At 43.6% G+C, this 20,976-nt stretch overlaps 1 protein-coding gene across 15 annotated transcripts in view; it reads left to right on the plus strand.

Annotated features, from left to right (window-relative positions):
• The window catches only part of mecom (MDS1 and EVI1 complex locus), a 197,863-nt gene that overhangs the window by 148,386 nt on the left and 28,501 nt on the right, over window positions 1-20,976 (plus strand). For 5 of the 15 annotated variants that reach the window (XM_080772705.1, XM_080772701.1, XM_080772710.1 and 2 more), the window contains exons 3-8: window positions 7,412-7,546; window positions 18,077-18,179; window positions 18,530-18,643; window positions 19,175-19,304; window positions 19,771-19,936; window positions 20,169-20,349. In XM_080772705.1, the coding sequence (XP_080628831.1) occupies window positions 7,412-7,546; window positions 18,077-18,179; window positions 18,530-18,643; window positions 19,175-19,304; window positions 19,771-19,936; window positions 20,169-20,349 (829 nt within the window). Of the gene's footprint in view, window positions 1-5,095; window positions 5,885-7,411; window positions 7,547-18,076; window positions 18,180-18,529; window positions 18,644-19,174; window positions 19,305-19,770; window positions 19,937-20,168; window positions 20,350-20,976 lie in introns of those variants that run through there. The other 10 variants (XM_080772711.1, XM_080772713.1, XM_080772702.1 and 7 more) reach the window with 8 other exon arrangements.

Genomic DNA, 20,976 nt, shown 5'->3' on the forward strand with positions numbered 1-20,976 from the left:
ATTAGAAGTGGCGTGTTCAGTTGCATCACCCCTCGGCTCTTGGACATAAAAAGCCCCTTTTAAAGATGATATCTATGAGCGTTTAAGAACCAATTTGTTCACCCTGTAGCGACCAGCAACACGCTCTAATTATTACCTCCCCTTTTCTCCCGGGGCGGGGTGGAGCAGGTTGACTGGTTTGTTTAAGTTTCCAGTCTGTCCCGTGCGTACAGGCGCTCTGTGCCCGCTAAATTTATGTTTGAAAAACGTTACCTTTGACTCCGGCGCGGCTTTATCGCACCCCGTGGCCCACATACAGTGTGGCCCTGTGTGTGTGTTGAGGAGGCTCCGCGCGGAGGAAGTGTCTGTGATTACCACAGCCTGTACTTCTCTCCGCCTTTCTAACACTGCTGCGCCCCCACCTACCTCCCGACCTTACACACGCGCACCGGCGCACGCGCGCGCGCGCACACACACACACACACACACACACACACACACACACACACATACACATACACATACACATACACACACACACACACACACACACACACACACAGGCGCGCGCGCCTCCCAGGCCCCCCCGCGACGGGCGCATTCCATGACTGCTCCTCAGCAGCAGAGCTGGGGCACACGCCGGGTAGCTCCATGCAGAAATCAACTGCTGCTGCTGCATGAATGTTTTCTAATAGCTGCTTAGCCCTCAACCCTCTGATTTTTACATTTACTGCATCCTCCTGCAGCGTTCGTGGCCAAATACAGTTTGCATAGTAGCTCGCATTGTCTCTTCACTGGAGACTTATTATTCTAACGAGCGGTCCTGTTCGGCAATGCGTCGTCACGTCCTGCCGTTCCCTGCTGTCAATGCAATTAACTTCATTTCAGCACAGAAGACAATGTATCTCATTCACACGTGGGAACTCTTGAACATCATAGCCTACTTGTTCTAATGCCAGGATTAATAAAAAATAAACCCAAAGGAGTTTATTGAGCACATGATGCAGCCGCCAAAGTTACTCACAGCTTTTTATGCACAAAGATGAGGTGTTACAGATCACAGTTTAATAACGCGTTTTTCCCCCCGATTCTTTTTTATTATTGTTATTGAATCATTATTGCATAAATTAGAATCTATGGAAGTGGTTTTTAGCACCATTTAATCTAGCTATTTTGCGTGCACGGCTGCGGTCTAGCCCTCTCCGGAGGGGAAAATTGTCTGTTGTCGGGGATGAAAGTGGACTTCGCCGACCTGTCACGGCAGTGAGCTGGAAGGACCGCTAATAGAGAGCAGACAATGCCAAAATGATAGGCTACTAATTCAGAAAACACGCAGACCGCCTCTTCGCACGGGGGCTACAGGTCCAGGAACTCATCTCTCTCTCTCTCTCTCTCTCTCTCTCTCTCTCTCTCTCTCTCTCGGAATGCCTGGCTGACCCCAGCAAATGAAAATAATCCAAAGTAATTAGAAGTGAGCTGGTCTGGTCCTGAGAGCCCCCGGGCGGCCGGGTAAACATGGCCGGGCGCACTGCGTTTCTCGGAGGGGCCGGGCGGAGCCAGGGGGGCCGCTGACCTTGTCCACATAAAGCAGTGATTTATGAAGTGCAGGGCACAGCAGCGGGGCTTCTGTCTTCTCCCGCAGAACCAAATTACTGAGGTGGAGATTAACACGCGCTCGCAACGGGCCTACTTCCAGACCCAAGGAAATTTTGTATTTACATTTTTCCCTTTTCATTTCCTCTGCTCTCCTTTAATGGTAATTGGGCCGTATTTTGCCCCCAAAAATGGGGACTTATACTTAGGTGTGACTTCAAAGATATGCCTTATTCATTCTCACTTATTATTATTATTTTTTTACTCAATATCCTTTTGCAATGCGTTTTAAATACAGTAGGCATAGGCCTATATATAATCTTGGTGATAGGCTTTCACTGCATGCATTAGATGCATAAGAATGTTCGCTGACGGTTTCAGCTTTTAAATGAGTTTTTGCCACTTGATTGAATCGCCCCACACTTAACCAAAATAAATTGCGCAGGGGGCCGCCTGCATAGAGAGTCATGATGGAGACTTAATGCAGCTTTTCGACGGTGTCAATGGGAGGTCTCGACCATGAATGGTGGAACTATTTCATGTGGATTTGGCTGCGATATTTTTCTTTTTCTTTCTTTTTCCCCCCCTTCTCTCCTCCCCTCTCCTGGAGGATGTGGTGGAATGCACCTTATAGTCAGTCACAGTGTTTCCATTTGCGCGTCTGCAGCCTGGCTGGCCCCTCGGCATCATAGCAGTGGGCTCTGCACATGCAGCTCTCTCTCTCTCTGGCTAGCCGGGTCAGTTTGCAAACCACCCGGGAATCCCCTCTCTATACTCGGCTGTCCTATCTGAGTGCGCAATTCGCATGCAAGATGGCTCTTGATGATAACCAAGCCAAACATGTTCAAAGGCACTCTGCTTTTATTAATTCGTTGGAAAGAGAGGGGGGGGGGGAGTAGTCCACTGCTGCTTGGCACCCCGTGAAAGAACTGAATCCCTAATCAATTATAGCCTATTAGGCCTATGTACAATGTGAAAATACACACGAAAATATTTTCGTGTGTATTTTTTTATCTGCGTGATTTAATTCCTAAAGCAAACAACGAATATGCCACCAGCAAAATAAGCATGAAGCCTCTTCAAGCTGTAGCCTAACCCCCGTTAAGGAATTTCACAGCACTTTAAAGTCTATGCACTAAACATTATCCGGATGCTGTGGGTTTTAAGAGTCCCTTAAATCAGTATGAAATGGTGTGTGGCATGATATGGCTATAGTAGGAGCTAACATACCCTGAAGCGTGCATGTGCTGGTTTGTAATTTGTTGATAAACAGCCTTTTTCCCCCACACCGTGCTCAGTTTGGTATGTCAAAATCATTATGACAAAAGCGTGGCATAATTCAGATAAAACAGACATATTTAATCTCGCCATATCAGAATGGTGTTTATGGCGAATTGCTCAAATAAACATAAATTAGGGGTGTGTTTTGCAAATCACTCTTGTGGTTTATTAACAAAATGAACAAGTGTTTTAAATTCACAGCCATCGCTCTGTCAGTGGAAATCCTACAGCTTTATTGTAGGTCGTTCAGGTGATTATATATTCGGGCACACGGCTGAATCTTTCATGTCCCGGCTAGCAATTTGACGACTTAATGTAGATGGTGTTCTGTGGTGCAATTCCCGCGAACGAGAAAGCAATGACCCCCATCTCTATAACTCAGCGTCTCGGCGCTTGACTGATGCGTTTTGCTGAAGAGAGATACAGGCAGCAGAGGCTCTAGCCTACATATGGACTGGGAGCAGTGGGGGAGGAGGAGGGGGCTTTCTTTATAACTCGTGAAGCGCACTGCTCAAATTTAAATAGCATTCAACGAACACATGCATGCTAGTGAAATGGCACATTTATTTGTTTTTATTTATTTATTTATTAATGACTTGTTGGAAAAGTTTATTCAGTTGAGCACGCCATCTTCTGACGAGGGGAAGAAGTGCACCGTGTCCTGATGTGGGCGGCCTCTGGGTTTTTGCTGGCACTTTTACCCCAATTTACCCCTGCTGGTGATACCACCACAAGCCCTCTTGTTTATCCACCGACATTTCCTCCTTTTGAGAAAAGAGCCCATAGGTCTCTCTCTATCAGAATCCTCGATCAGACCCGGAGAGGCCATGAAGCAATCACTTTCCCAGATTACTTGTATTTAATACACAATGCATCATAAAACAAATCCCTCATCCTGACAGGAAGAAAATAGAACAGCTCATACGGGCTTGAGCTTTCCCAATTTATGGCTAAATTAAAAAGGCTTCCAACAATGGACAAGTTGAGGGGGGAGGCAGGAAATCAATGGCCGGCGGACCGGGGTCTCTCTACGGTTCTCAAGGAGCGGTGGAGACGATGGGAATCGGTGGCGGGGTCTTGGCTTATTTACACACGATTTTTCCTGTCCTTCCTGCACATTTGCTCTGCGATTTCATAAAACAATGGACATTATCTGGGATGGAAGGTCAATGTCACAAGCAGGCAGTGGCCACTGTGTGAGAGACAGATCCATCATCATCTGCTCTCATCAGCCAACCCTCTGTCCTCTCCACTTTATGAGCTGCCTAATAAACTGACAACAAGGAGCCTACTTATTTACATACCCGGGCCCGCCTCGGTATTAAAGCCAACATAGTTGTTTTATTTGCAAACCTCCTGCAAGATGTTTTTTTTAATTGACAGACAAGGAGGGAAGGAAAAAAACTTCCAGAAAAATGTACTTTTTTCCCCACTGGTGTAAAAATCGAAATCTATATTTTTGAAATATTTTCCATGTGATGGTTTACATTAGCCTATATTGTGTAAATAAAGTAAACAAACAATGCAAAGGGATTGTTTTAATTTGGCAAGTGAAGTGCATTAGGTTAAAACCATGCTCTGTCAATTTATGTAATTCCTTGACAAAAGCGTTATTATTTGGAGGATCATTTATTGTTCTTGTGTATTGAGCTAAAACAATGTTTTGGTGCATGGGTTTTGACTGTGCGCCTTTCAAGTTCTTCTTTTGTTCTGGATAAAGTGTGAAAGTCTGTAAGACGCAACTGCTACTGCATGATGCCCGGTAAAACATGCAGGTCTTATAGTCCATCCTTTGGAAGTGGGGTCCGGGGACCCCCAGGGGTCATTGAGGGGGTTCCATGCAAAATTAGTTCATAGTATTAGCCTACCACTTTAACCCTATTTTATTCGCAAAAATATAGCCAATCTACAAACTCACAACTCATCACAATGAAATGTGTTGTGACAACTTGTGAGCTTGTCGATCTATTTTTGATATATTTTAAATAATCCTGAAGAAAAAAAATCTGAAAAGTTTGGAATCATGTAGAAATTCTTCAGTCATTTTTCATTGCTGGCACCAAATATTTTCTGATGGGGGTCCGCGGCCGCCAAATACATCAAGTTGGGGGTCCTTGCCATGGAAATGTTTGAGAAGCACTGCTTTAGAAGCCCGTCCCGACCTCTCCCTGACCCCACTCCTCTCAACCCCCGGCCCTGCTGTCACTTTCAAATATACTGCCGACCCCAAGACACGGCGAGATAGTTGGCTTTGCATCGCTCTCTATATGGATGGCCGAGCAAGATCCTCCTTTAAGAGACAGACAAGTGTGTGTGAAACAGAAACACGCGCGCGCGCGCACACACACACACACACACACACACACACACACATCACACACACATCGCACAGACAGAGACAGCAAAGTAGGTGGGCGATCCTCGAAATCTACACTATCAAGGCGAGCATGCAGAGTCTGTCTGAGGAGGAACGAACATGAAAAGTTGAACGGTCGCCAGCGGACACCTGGGAACATGAGAGAGGGTGACAGACAGACAGACAGACAGACAGACAGACAGACAGACAGAGAGGAGAGGGGACGAGACGAGCTCCGCGACGCTCACACGGCTGCAAGTTGGAGCGACTTGATGTACCGAGGGATTTACTACTGAGCGGAGGAGCGGACGGTGTCTGTGTCTTCATGACAATTACCGACAGACAGACCTGAGACACGAGCGAGCGAAGCGTCCGGCAGCTAGAGGCTCCACACATGCACACCGGAGACGAGCGGAGAGCCTTTTGGTGTTTTTATTAACGGGGAAAACTACACGGGACATCATCACGCGTTTGGAGCAAAACGCCGGTGACGCGCTGTGATTTTATTATTTTCCTTTTTTTTAATATATATATGTTTGCTTTGTGGTTATTTTAACTTTCGACACAAGGCTGGAGTTTTTGAACACCACTTTTTGTTGTCGTTGCTTCTACAACGAATGCTCGCAAACCACGAGGTTTTGTTGTTGCACTCTTGTGCTATAAAGAGTTCCCACGGTAAGATGAAAAAAAGACTAAAAATTAATGTCTTTATTTGTTTGATCGAATTGACGTGTCTTATATTAAAAACAAAATTATGTGCGCTGTTTTGTAAAGTCGCCACTCGCCAGTGTGTGTCATGTGTTCCGATGTAAACATGCATTAGACAGGGTTTTTTGCAGGCTAAATGGTAGATCTCGTATTATGCAAGACAAAGGGGTTTATCCAACCTAAATATTTATTCAGTCGGAGCTCATACAAAGACAGATTTGTGACCTTTAGCGATATTGCGTCTTGTAGGCTATCCCAACAATGCGCTGCTGTGTCTTCATAACCCTTATCGCTTACTGTTTCCTGCAATTGATTTATTTCCGAGGAAAGTTTACAATGGCTATATAATAAATATCAATATCAGAAACAATGTCAGCCTTGGATAATTCGTTGGGAGAAATGCTTTATTTATGCTATAGAAGTCGCCGTCAATGAATGGGATATCATATTATTTGCATAATAATTCACTTCTTTGTATATATTGTTAGAGCTGGTTCTTTCTACTTTTTTTGCTGTGTTCACTTGGCTTCTTGCTGGATATTCATGGCTTTTGCACATTGTCATGCAACATTTGCAATGCAATAATATAATGTTTATATTATTTAATACTGAGATTTGGATTCATTATTTAGATTAAGCAATTATAAAATCAAAACATTTAGTTTTATTTTTCTCTAAATTATAAAATGTGGTAATAGTTTCAGAAACTCAACGAATTCCATTTATTTTTTATTTGTTAATTCAGGAAACAGGTTTTATTTTGGACCATTACATAAATATATTAAATAGAATGATAGCTTTAATTAATATTTTTGTTTGGCACATTCATTCATTGATGACCAATATATTCATCTTAACCTTGTGTTATTGCAATACTATTATAAAGCTAACATATTTTTCCACTATTATAATACATACATGTATACATAATCAACACTTCTATCTGTTTTAAACGAAACAGATACAAATTTCAATCTGTTTTAATTTGATCTACAGTATTTGTTTTTCAAACAATTAACATTGTAGGAAGTCTTTGTGTTAATTAAGGTGTGCATATGATGAGAGTTATCTGTCAACCACATATTGACACGATCTTATTGTTAAGCTTCTGATAAACTTAAATCTGCACGAACTGTAGCATGTTTCATCTGAATTTAATATGAATTTATATTGTGCTGAAAAGAAAAAAAATACAAGAATGGTTATCTAAATTGTGTGCATCGTGCACATACACACGCACGCATTCACACACACACACACACACACACACACACACACACACACACACACACACAGTCATACACACACACACACACCAGACAAACCCTAACATTGCAGTGTTATTATTTCTCTGTGGGAGGTATAAATGTGGTCAGTCAGTGTTTACAGTATGTAGACACATCAACCTGTGCTGAACGTCTGATACAGATCAAAGTATTTATTCTCTTTCTCTTCCTTTTACTTATTTCTGTCCCCCCCCCCCCCCCGGTGCAGATCTTGGATGGGTCTGGCCATGTAAAATTCTGCGTGGACGCCAGCAAGCCAGATATCGGAAGCTGGCTAAAGCATATCCAGTTTGCCCCTGTCGCCAGGCAGCATAACCTGACGGCGTGCCAGATCCATGAGCAGGTACGTTGAGAGGGGGCGGGGGAGAGTGAATGGTAATAAGAGGGCCCGCCTGGGAAGCCAAAGGTCTCGGGTTCCATTCAAGGCCTCAGCGATGTGTCGAAGTGTACCATGAGCAAGGCACTTTAACAATCCGAGCACTACACCAGTGGCTGGTGAGAAGACACATTTCACATATTGTGCAAATTTACAGTGGCAATAATAATAATATAATAATAATAATAACACCTCAAGGAGTGGGGGACCAAATTATTATTATTAAGAATTATTAATAGCTCTGTGTCTCTGGTGCAGGAGACCCTTGCAATGAGCCTGGCAGGTTATAGCCTGCATATGAACAGAAACAGTAGTCAGTCAAACAACGTTTTGAAGAGTTTTGAAAAAACCTAAATAAAATCACCTGGAGGCGCGCTTGATGTTATCTTGTAAGTGGTGATCTGGTGGACCTTTCTTTGCTGTCCGCGTGTCTGGCGAGATAAATGAAGCGCACCTGTAGGTGCTTCAGATGTCTGAAACTGTATGCAGATGTAAATTGTTTTTGTTTCTTTTTTTCCCCTCCAGCCTATACACTGTAAAATCCAGAGTTTTCATTTAACTCAGAGATTGTACAAAAGGGACCGCAAGCGGATCTTTGCGGATGCGTAACTGTGATGTAAAGGTCCACTTGTTTCCATTTGTCCACTCTCAGAGTTACATTATAACCCAGGATTTAGACAGTGGTCTGTTATACCAGAAGGCCTCCCTTGTTGATCACATGGACTGTCTGTCTGCGTGCTGTTGTGTTAAAAGATGTTATTGTGATCCCGAGTCAGATAGTCCCCTGAGCAACTGGCCCACCCTGCCTCCGGTTCACTCACTCACTCACACACACACACACACACACACACACACACACACACACACACACACACACACACACACACACACACAGACAGAAGGTTCCTCGTTATCTGCCGTGTTTTGTTTCTGTAATTGTGCGCTGGCTTCAGCCGTGTCGTGGGACCACAGTGCTGGATCACAGGCGGCCGCGCCGCGCCAAGCCGGGCCTGATCGTTCTGCCCTCTTCACATCCACTGCTCGTCCAAGCTATAAACTCCCAGATATGCCAGGAATGCTGCAGTCCCCATTCTCCTCACCTGGAGATACAGGCAGAGATGTGTTGCCGTGCACATGGGGGCACGTTCACCTCCGTCATAGCGTGGTGAGATGCTCCTCCATGGGCTTAGCAGAAACACGCAGCGGGCAGGGCAGAGGCAGGGGAGGGAGGAGAGCCTTATTTGACATGTGTTGAGCATTCCATATAGACCCCAGAGCACATTGTTAATCAGGTCATGTGTTTGTCATCGCTGCACTGTAAAATCCTAAGTGTTGAATTAGTCTGAGGAATTATGGACCTGTACGTCCTAAAGTGTCGATTTAACTCAGAGTGTAAATAATCGTGGACCTCTGCGGGTCAATTTGTACACTCTCAGAGTTAAATTGACACTGTAGAGTGTGCTTGCTGGTGGTCTGGTGTGTCTGTCTGGTGTTCTTGGTTGTGTAATTCCAGTAAAAATTATAATATAAATATAATTGTAGCATTGTAGTGACCATTAAGGTTATCCTTATGCGTTGTGTTGTGTACAGGTACATAAGAGTATGTATTATTAATATTACACATTTGACCTGCGAGTATCATTTTGTATTTAGTGTATATAGTCTTAAATTGTCAGGGTTTGACATTTTCAACCACTTTCAACCTGGTGTCCTTATATTGTCCTATAGGAGGTGATTACAAACATATATAGCACATCTATAAGCACACAACGTGTAATGTGATGCGTTATGACCTTGTAGATCGGCTATGTATGATCTTGTAGATCGGCTATGTTTGCTGTGCGACAGCATCGTGCAACGGAGTATAAATCAGTTAAGAGTGCACAAAGTCTGCACCTTCTTTATATACTGCAGTGAGTGGTAGGCTAAAGAGAGAGAGAGCTTTCAAATAGTACTTACTTATTACACACACACACACACACACACACACACACACACACACACACACACACACACGTACACACGCACACACACACACACACACACACACACACACACACACACACACACACACACACACACACACACACAGAGAGGGAAGAGGTTTCTCTGTGAGGTGTGACTTGCTGTCATCGCTGTGGTTCTGCTCGGGTGGCTGTGTAAGGCTCCTGCAGGTCACAGACATGGCTCTGATGAGGCGATTGTTAAGTATTACACTCTGTCACAACACGGCACAATGTGCCGTCTTTAAGCCTTCCGGACAACTACGGTGTGTTTTTGAAAAGCACACTGTAGCGCCTCACAATGCCTGTCTGTATGCGCGTCAGGCCCGAAGGCCTAAATAGGGTGGTCTTGCAAAGCCACTGTCAGTTGTTGTCAGAGCTGTGTGAGCCTGTGTGAATATATGTGCATACATACATACATGCATGTACTGTGTGTGTGTGTGTGTGTGTGTGTGTGTGTGTGTGTGTGTGCATGCGCGTGTGTGAATGTGTGTATGTGCACACGATATAAGTCCGTCATGCGTTTCTTTGTATTGTAGTTTGTGTGTGTTTGTGTCATGTGTGCGTTTTTCATTGTGATTCAGAACATGTGTAATAATGTATGTGCGTGTGTCTGCGTGTGTTTGTGCGTGCGTGGGTGCGTGCGTGCGTATAATAAAAGTCTGCGTACGTGTAAATTGTGTACACATTTTTCATTGTGGTTCAAATTTGTGTTTGTGCATGTTTGTGTGCAATGTATGCACCGTTACAGGTCTGTGTGAGTTACGACAGTATACAGAGGTGGAAGAAGTCCTCATTTTGTTTTTACGGAAGTAGCAATACCACAATGTGGAAAGCCTATCCTATTTAATAGGCTATTCAGAAAGGCAATCTACATCAAAGTGATGCAGAGCTTGTAGATCTGCTATTGCCATGTATTATTTTTTGTTAATGTTTTATGTTTTATTACTCATTTGATTCATTATTAATAGTCGAAATCTGCAAAGCAATTAGCAACTAAAGCTATCAAATGAACCTAGTGGAGTAAAAAGTACATTTGATTCTGAGATGTCGTGGAAATACTCAAGTGAAGCAAAATGTACAGTACTTGAGTAAATGTACTACTCCTACAGCGTGCGTGTCCTCTGCAGTGCTGTGTGAATTGTCCATGCTCCTCACTCTGAGCTGGAAATATACGGGGGGGGGGGGGGGGGGGGGGATAAAAGAATAAAATAAAATACCACTACCTGATTCCAACAGGTTTTTTTCTTTTTTCTTTTCTCTCTCTCTTTACTGCCGCAGAGAAGTGCTGAGTCGGAGCCCAGCCTGAAACCACATATTACGCACAAGCCACATTATACACACAACCAACGCACACAATCACCCGCGTTTCCACAGCGCTGCCCGGGCGCCACCAGAGACGTATCTTACATAGTACTTACTAGCCCCCACGCACCCCCCCCCCCCTGCCCCCATATAAAAGAAAGAACACATTTGCGACGTGATTCTTTTTTGCATCACGCGCTCAGAAGAGATGATTTGTCATCTGAGTTACGGAATAGTGATTTCAGGCTGCAGTACACTCTGCAAAATCCTGGAGCGTTACAGTAGGCCTAATTTAGCTCTGATAGTGTAACAAAATGCTTCCATTTGGTTCCATTGTTGTAATTCAATTTCAGAATGTACAGATGTTATAAATTACCACAGAGGATTTTTACTGTCTTGGTGCTTTGGCCACTTATTGCGCTGCAAAACCCCAGAGTGTTAATTAAAATAAATAAATAATGCTAAATTAAATGAACACTTGGGATCTTATTTCCGCAGTGTGGTCCCGCTGTTGAAAGGGGCGACTCAATCCCACATTGTGGAATAACCTGGCCTCCATCCTCTTATTCCTGACCCAGTTCTGTTTATCATAAAACTTTATGATGAATCTCTAGAGAGCGAAGGGAGGAGAGAGAGATGGACGAGAGAGGGAGAGCCAAGAGAGAGAGAGAGAGAGAGAGAGAGAGACTGTAGCTTTACCTCGCCTGCAGGAACCTTTTTGGAGTCCTCTCTCTCTCTCTCTCTCTCTCTCTCTCTGAGTCTGAAGTTTACGACAGATGAGTGACTTACACAGTTCTGTCGTAATGTCCAAGTTGTGGGTTTGACTTAAATTTACGGGATCTCGGTTAAGGATCATTGTGGGTTCCTGGTTATGGATGGAATTTTTTTGTCTGTTAATGATACCTTTCACAAAAGAGTAAAGACAATATTAACAAGCTATGAGACTCAATTAAGCTTTCAACATAGCACAATTACTGATTTAATTCCAGTTCCTCTACGTCAAGATGTAGTTGGAGTTTGGACATTATGATATAGGGATATGCCAACTATGTTTTCTTTTTTTTCTTTTTTTAATCCTTTTCTCTATTGCTTTAGGGAGATTTGATAGATTATGGCAGTGGTTCCCAAACTTTTTCATGTCAAGGACCCAAAAATTGACACTAATTAGCCCGCGGACCCCCATTTGAAAAGATATGCAGGGACCCCCATAAGAGAAGGGTTTTTTCACAGACCTAGCAGTCATTCTCAAGCCGTTTGATTTCAAGGACCCCCAGTTTGACACGCATTAGTCGACAGACCCCCATTTAATGGCATTTCTATCTCTGGGACCCCAAATGTATATTGTAAAATCAATGTTAATTTAACTCTGAGAGTGTAGTGTACAAATGAAACCAAATGGACCTGTTAGGGTCCGTCCGTTTGGTAAACCACTGGTTTATGGGGCATAATGAAATGTAATGGGAAAGATGGGAAGAAGACATGTGATTATATTCCACTGTATAACAAGTCCATGTCTGTGCAAAATTGAGGCCAAGTTTGTCTCTCGTAATAAAATTTAAAATATTGCTCTGTGGTCCAAAATACATAAAATATTATTTATTTGACTGATTTTGATCCAGGGTTGAAACAACCAAGAAGTTATTCTGAGAAGAAATATCTCATTCTCAAGTCTTCTTAATCATCGTGCTTATATATAAACATTTTTTTTCTTTTTTTCTTTTGCTTCTTACATTTCTGGTATTACCGAGTGTCACACAATATAATTTTTCACTCACTGCCCGCTGCCCATTTTCAGTTGGCACTGTAGCATTTGGCCACTCCAGGCATCCCTGCTATACTCGTTTGCCTGCTGAGGCACTGAGCAGCCCCAGTCTGAGCATTACCCCCAATAGATCCTCCCATGATCAGCATGCTTTGTCGTTAGGATAATTAGGGCAATTAGTACTGAAATGCCTCTGTCGCGTTCCTCACCCTACTGAATCATTTAAAGGGAGAATGGATTAGAAGTCTAATTAATATCAGCCAACGAGGCCCTAAAGACTCTTTCATAAGACAGTGCAAAGGGATATGAGTGCTAATCTCATTAAGGCTATTGATTCTCACTCAGTATTGAGTGGGATGAAGTGACTGTGAGGAATATTAGCCACGAGTTGACAGTACGTTAAGCTCCCTGGTCCACGCAGGAAACCACTGCTCTGTTCCAGTCACTGATATATCGAATTGCACACACATGGTCAAATTTTGTTTGTTTGGTTCAGAGCATCACCTAAACAAGATTCTAATATTTGAAACTATAGGGACTGCATTTTCTTGAGATTTGAACTGAACTGAATTGAACTGCTCTGTTTACCCATTCAATTAAATGTACCGGAGTCAGCTGTGACCTGGCCGGGCCACAGCAGTATAAAGACATAAGTGGAACAGCTACTACAAATGCTGCCGCTAAATGGTTTTGCATACAAGCCAACTGATGTTGACTGCCAAACACATATACTGTATGGAAGTTGAACCTGCTGGGTACAGTAGCAGTAGGTACGCCCAGCTCATATAATTAAACTATAAATTATTATAGTTAAAGAATGTTGTCTGTGCGCATTGTTCGTCGTGCTGCTGTACTGTTACTACTTTGGTCAAGTAAAGTAGTATAACCAAAGCAATGTCAAGATCCGCTGTAGTTCTACTTGTGTTTAACTGAAAGATTCATGGGTTCATACGGGGAGGCATTGCTGCAGCATTGTGTGTGCGTGCGGCCGTGTGTGTGTGTGGCACGCGTGTGCACGTACGTTCGTCCTATTTGGTGAGAGTGAGTGCAGGATTTGAGCAGTGTAGCGGCAGCAGTGACATAGGTGTGAACTGAGCGCTCTTGTCCAACTGGGTGGGTCCTGGGAAAAGGTGACTGTGTGTTTGCTCTGCTAATGACTAATGGTGTCAAGGAAACCAAGTACAGATCATAGCCTCCGGTCGTCTGGTGGTCATCATGACCTCTGACAGGGGGACGGGGCTGGCAGAGTCAGAAAAAGAGAAAGGACACAAATGAGGGAAGGAGAAAGTGAACCTTCCCCAAATTTTCCAAAATAGCTAGAATAGCCAGTCTACAGGCTCACAACGTGTGTTGTGAGCCTGTAGACTGTCCATCAACAACATCGTACAAAAAAGTATAGATTGGTTAGCTACATTGATGAATATACTACAGCACATGTAAAAAGAAAAAAACACCCACTTCGAATGTTATCAACCTATAATCACCAGCATGTTCTTATCAAGACCATTCAATGCAGCCAGTATGGATATTTCCCACATACTGCCTCAAAGACAACTGAGAATTTAAAAGTATTGCCTGCACTATGGAGGATGATTTCAACCATGTCTGCTCTGTGTGTATGTATGTTGTATACGATATAACCCCTGGTCATAAAGAGAGGCGAGTGTGTGGGTCCCGACTGCCAATAAGGGTCAAGGCTTTGGCCATTTCACAAACACTGCTTGAGTAAACAGAACATTAATGTGAGCATTCAGATGCACAATGGAAAAAGTATATTTTGAATTTGAGCATTGTTTTGGGTGGGAAAAATTGCTGGACAGCGCCTTGAACTGCATCTGACATTATCATTGAATTTGACACTTTTTATGTGCCTAGATGTGTAATGAGAATTATCTTATGAATGGCCTTCAAGGTGTGGTTGGCGCACACTAGTGTGAACTAAAATATTAACATTATCTTATCTTACCATTATTTCTAGCCACTGTGTTCATGAGTGCATGTGTGTGTGTGTGTGTGTGTGTGTGTGTGTGTGTGTGTGTGTGTGTGTGTGTGTGTGTGTGTGTGTGTGTGTGTGTGTGTGTGTGTGTGTGTGTGTGTGTGTGTGTGTGTGTGTGCGTGCGTGCGTGCGTGCATGGAGCGGGTGCGTGCATGTGCATACCCAAGGTTCAGACAGACTGAACAGAACACACCTTGGTTAAAGCAAACAGTGTGTCCTGTGTTCAGGGGTGTGTTGCAGTCTGTTTGTTTGTGTGTGTTTTCGCTGTTTATCTGCGGTGGCCCGCAGGGAAGGGGTGGTACTGTTGGGAAATCCCCTCCATTGCACTTGTGCCTCTGTGACTGCCTGCCCGCCTGCCTGCCAGATTCTGCTTGGTTTCAATGAGAGCAGTGAGAGTCATTCAAGATGACTCTTGAGACCACTGCCACATTCAGCTCCTGCACCGGCCACATTTCAGCAGTGGTGGAAGAAGTGCAGATTTTCTTTACTTATAAGTATAAGAGTAGCAATACCACAATGTAGAAATACTCTATAAGGCTTACATTTGACATGAGTAAACGTACAAACATATCGAGCCATGCAAGATGACTCTTGAGACCACTTCCATATCCATATCCCACGTTGCTCACATTTGGAGGAGTGCAGATTTGTAGAAGTGGAATCTGATCACAGAAGACATTTTCAATGCACTTAACGCACTGCTAAAGTGAAACATTTGTGACATTCTAAGTTGCACATATCTTCTCATGAACTAGCGCTCTCGTATTTCTAAACGAAGGGCTGTTCAGAGTGTACATTAATGTTTACGACCCGTGGCCACATGCAGTCCACTGCTCACCGGCCGTGGCCTGGTAGCTTTCCAGTGAGCTCCCCTCCTCAAAGCCTGGATGATTCCCTCATGGCTGACTCCCTCCCGGCCGACCTACATATCTGTTTGAACGGACTTTGATTATGTCAAACTCACAATATTGTTGTGGCCTTGCTAAGGCTAACCGCTGCAGTTATTGGCAGAAAGTGTTTTTGTATGCGTGCATGCACGCTCGCGCATGCGTGTGTGTGTGTGTGTGCGTGCATGCGTGCGTGCGTGAGTGTGCGAGTGAGCGTCAGTATATGTGTGTACTGGACTACTGTCTGGTATACGTGTAAGTGCCAAATTTCTCCAAGTATTGTAGAATTTGAGAAAGTGCATGACCCAAGCGTGTAACTAAGTATACAGTAAGTCCGGCTTTAGGCTTAGGGTTAAAAATGCACACACAAAAATGGTTAAAATGGCATTTATGTAATCTCCGTCCAAGTATAATACGTGCGTGCGTGCGTGCGTGTGTGTATGCGTGCGTGTGTGGTGTGGTGTGTATTGTGTAAGATGGTGTGGTGTGTAAGATCGAGTGTAAAGTTGGTACTTGGTACCTAGGGGGACTGTGTTCTCACTTCTCAGGGACTTTCAGTTCCCCACATTCTGTGTTGGAACAATGGAAGCATAGCAGGGCTGTTTCTGACCAGAGATTCCATCAGCCACCGCGCCACCAGCGGGCCAGGTTGGAGCAACTCCACGCTCAAAGCACTATTGTTTTTTGTAGAAGTTATAGACCAGACCATAAATCATCCTTTTTGTTGGCAATGATTGAGCAAATAAGAATTTGTCTGAATTTGTCCCCCTCCCCAAGGGACACTTGGGTGGGTCAGAAGGGCCACAAACATAATGGAGAATAGACTCTGTATTAGTCTGTATTATGTTATTTGCAAAAACAACGATATGGACACTGGTGATAGAATAATAGAAGAATGGCTACTGTGATCAGACGCTGTGATCTTTATTATGAATATGATATTAATCATGGGCGTCTCCGGGGAGGGATGATGCAACAAGCCAATGGCTGCCTCCAGGAGCGCTGTTCCATATGACCTGTCGCTTCCCAGAACTGCCTCTTCCCCTCCCTGATATATTTCTAATAAACTCCCGCATCATTACTGTCAGAGTGGCGCGACAGCGGAAGCTAATTTGTTAAATCTCCGAGGCGTGCCAAAAATAACGTAATCTCCTGTGTGATTGTCTTAGAAAAAGACCATTGTCCTGCGCATGGGAAGAGAGATACATTCTCAGGGTCTCCACTGATTCACAAAAATCCCACCATGTCAGGTCCCCCATGCTCATAATGTACACACAAACATGCACATGCACATTCACATTCACATTCACGCACACAAGCACGCACACACACACACGTTTTCCCTCTTTTAATTTTTTGCACACTCTAGTTTGACTACTTGAGTGGTTAATGAGTGTAACATTTGACCTGTACAGATCCAGGGTCAGATGATTAACACTACAGATTTGACTGTGTAGTGTGTACCATATCATGGCCATAGGAATGCTGGGGTCATGTGGAGTTGTGCTTTAGACTTTAGAGCATCATGGGTCTTCAACAGGGGATCTGGAACCCCAAGGGGGTCCTCAGAGTTACTACAGGGGGACTGCTAAATCTTTTATTTTTGTTATTATTATTATTTATTTTTTCTTTTACATTAACCATTTCAACCCTAGCATCTCTATTCTGGGGGAAACATTAGCCAAAAATAGCAGATCAGCTATTTTCAGCAAAGATGTTTGGTGTAGAGGGGAAAAACAGACTGCAAGTATAGAGCCAGTAAAGTTTACAAAGGCAATGTTTATGCAGTTAAATGTCTGAAAATACACATTAACATGAATCCAATATATTAAATGGTAATGATAATCTATAAAGCTATCTATGAAACCTATGAAGAAGTGCTCTGAAACACAATTTTATACAATATATGATGGGATCCTTGGCCTGAAAAAACATTAGATAGAACCCTGCTTTAGAGCCTTATTATTACCAAAAGGTATCGTAGTGGCAGTGGGTTTATTGACTCCACATTGGGTCATGTCGGTATATGGCTAGTAACATGAAAGCAGTTCCACCAGTGCTATTACTGTAACGCAGCATGTCACCATGTCCCTGGTAGTAACACAAACCCAGTCCACCAGTCTATTTACCCAGTATGTCACCATGTTGGACAACAATCTGCACATATTACAGTGGCAGCCTCTTCCTTCCTCCTGCATAGAACATCCTGTGTGTGTGTGTGTGTGTGTGTGTGTGTGTGTGTGTGTGTGTGTGTGTGTGTGTGTGTGTGTGTGTGTGTGTGTGTGTGTGTGTGTGTGTGTGCGTGTGCGTGTGCATGCGTTGTTAAGGCAGTGTTTGTTTACTGAACCATTCAGGTTCAAAGAGAGCGACCTTGTATGAGCTTGTAGATCATCTATTCCCACTATTCGTCGTACAACAAAGTGTAAGCTGTAAAGTCCAGCAGCACATATACAGTATGTGATATATTTTGTACTCAGTGTCCAGCCAAACAGTAGCCTATACAGTACATTAATGTGTGCGCGTGTTTGCATTGATGTTTTTCAGATCTTCTACAGAGTCACCAGAGAGATTTGTCCCGGCGAGGAGCTGCTGCTGTTCATGAAGGCTGAGGAGTATTCATGTGACAACATGGCCCCCGATATCCACGGTCTGCACCTCACACTCACTCACGCAACATGCACTCAAGACTCTTTGTACAGTCTGGATTAGAATCTACACGTTCCTCACAATTGCATTATTGTTATATCATTCACACACACACACACACACACACACACACACACACACACACACACACACACACACACACACGCACACGCACACGCACACACACACTCCTACAAACAAGAAATATATATATATATATATATTTGCACTCACATGTTTGAGTGTTAAATTAATAAATGTAACAATTGACCTGTAACTATTGAACTCACTCACTCACTCACTCACTCACTCACTCACCTTGTTAACATTGTGTTTGTCTTCCCCATGCAGAGGAGAGACAGTACCACTGTGAAGACTGTGACGAGCACTTTGAGTCTCACACACAGCTGTTGGACCACCAGAAGCAGCCATGTGGGATGCCCCCCTCCTCCTTCCTCAATACAGGTATATTTGGTGACTTCAGGGACTTTCCGCTAGCTCCAAACTTTGGCCAAATGTTTTATTTGGGTGTAAGGACTAAATGAATGTTACACAGTATATGACATTAACCGTAGCTATATTAAAATGCTAATCTCATTCAGGGGTCTTCAATAGGGGGTGCATATACGCTGGTTAGACATGCCAACAGTCCGACAGGCATTAGTCCGACAACACCGTCGCTTGTGAGTTTACGTTTATGGTTGGGTTTTGAGTAGTGGTGTCGGACTAATGTCTGTTAGTACATCAGACCAAACACATGCACCCCTTCAATAGGGGGTCCAGGACCATTATGGGGTCCTCAGAGTAACTACAGGGGGTCTGCTGAATCATTGTCTGATGGGGAACATGCATATCTACAAAATGTCTATGTGTGGGGTCCCTGCTTCATCTCTGTCTCCGTTTGGCCTGAAAAACGTTGAAGACCCCTGTTCTGGTTTATTAGAAATGTGAGCAATGTGAATGAGAGTCTTGTCTTGTCTCATCCTGTCCAACCAGGAGGGGACAGTGACCTGGAGGCTGACCTGGAGGAACCACAGGAACCACAGGATCTTCGTCCCCTCCACTTGTCCCTTGAAGGTCCCCAGGAGTGTAAGGAGTGTGACCAGGTCTTCCCTGATATCCAGAGGTGAGAAGACACTGCCTGTGTTTACATGCACACTGCAACCCAGATTCCTGCTAGTAATCAGGTTATAGCAATAATTCCACTGAAGCTTTAGTTTACTCTAAATGTGTGTCCGGTGAAGTTGTTACTTTGTCTCACCACTACATGTTCACTAATGGGTGTGAGATCACAGTGTATTATGTTGCATTTCCACCGCATGGTACCAGTTTAACTTGACTCTACTCGCGTCTGGTGCCAGCTCTTCCTTTTCCAACTTTTCTTTCAGTTATTTCAGTTATTATTTGTATTTATTTTTCCAGTGTAGCCGGCCATCATGTTTCCGTCACATGAAACTGCTGTGATGCAGTGATGATTCTAGTGACGATTCTCTCTTAACCACTGTGTGTGTGTGTGTGTGTGTGTGTGTGTGTGTGTGTGTGTGTGTGTGTGTGTGTGTGTGTGTGTGTGTGTGTGTGTGTGCACGTGGCAGCCTGGAGGCCCATGCTCTGTCCCACTCTGAGGAGAGGGAGTACAAGTGTGACCAGTGTCCTAAGGCTTTCAACTGGAAGTCCAACCTGATCAGACATCAGATGTCCCATGACAGCGGCAAGCACTACGAATGTGAAAACTGCTCAAAGGTACAAAACTGCTCAAAGGTACAGTGATGACTATTGGGTGCGTGGGCGTGTGCGTGCGTGCGACAGTATATGCATGATATCCATGATAGTCCATAGTGTGATATCCCTGTACATCTATTATTATTATTATTATTATTATTATTACAATTATTATTACAATTATTATTATTGTTGTTGTTATTACATCCATGGCAGTGCATAGTGTGCGGATAGTAACTCTGTGTGATTCGGTGTTGGTTCCCTCCCCCAGCAGGTGTTCACAGACCCCAGTAACCTACAGAGGCACATCCGCTCGCAGCACGTCGGGGCGCGGGCCCACGCCTGTCCCGACTGCGGCAAGACGTTCGCCACGTCTTCGGGCCTCAAGCAGCACAAGCACATCCACAGCAGTGTCAAGCCCTTCATATGTAAGTCTCTCAGACCCTACCTATGTAAGTCTGCACGCTTCCTCCACATCTTCTTGTAGATCAGGGGATATATTATGCTATATCAGGCCTGGGACCTATAAGACACAGTGGAATCCTCAGAGTTAAAGGAGTGTAACTGATATTCTTTATTTTATAAAATTGTATCTATTATTATTGCACTGCTAGAGTGTTTGTTCAGAAAGACTCCACAAAGATTCTTGTTTTGTTGAATCCCTTCATTCATAGCATTTAGTTTATATCCTGTAGGAGTGCTCTCTTCTCCTGAATTGAAAAAATTGGTATCCCCAATTTGAAAATGTGTTTATTAAAGAGCTGAAGAGACCAGTAGACCATTTTTACTGAACAACAGTCTGTTTACAATTTATTCAACACTTAAATAGACTATATATATCACTTACGCCACCTTTAAATGCACACTGAGGATTTTACTGTGTACAGTAGTGTCAACTGGAACCCAGGCCATATAAAATGTAGCCTTTGTATGGGTGCTGCTGTCCTTAAAGGGACACATCATGGACCCATAACAGAAGAACTCCAGGTTCTTATAGGCTATTAGAAGATATCTCACATTTTATTTGTCATTTGTCATTTTGTGACATGTTTCCTTCAGATCTTCTCAATGTGTTCAAC

This window comes from Protomyctophum bolini, assembly GCF_963924005.1.
Source record: "Protomyctophum bolini genome assembly, chromosome: 9".
In the NCBI taxonomy this organism is placed as follows: domain Eukaryota; kingdom Metazoa; phylum Chordata; class Actinopteri; order Myctophiformes; family Myctophidae; genus Protomyctophum; species Protomyctophum bolini.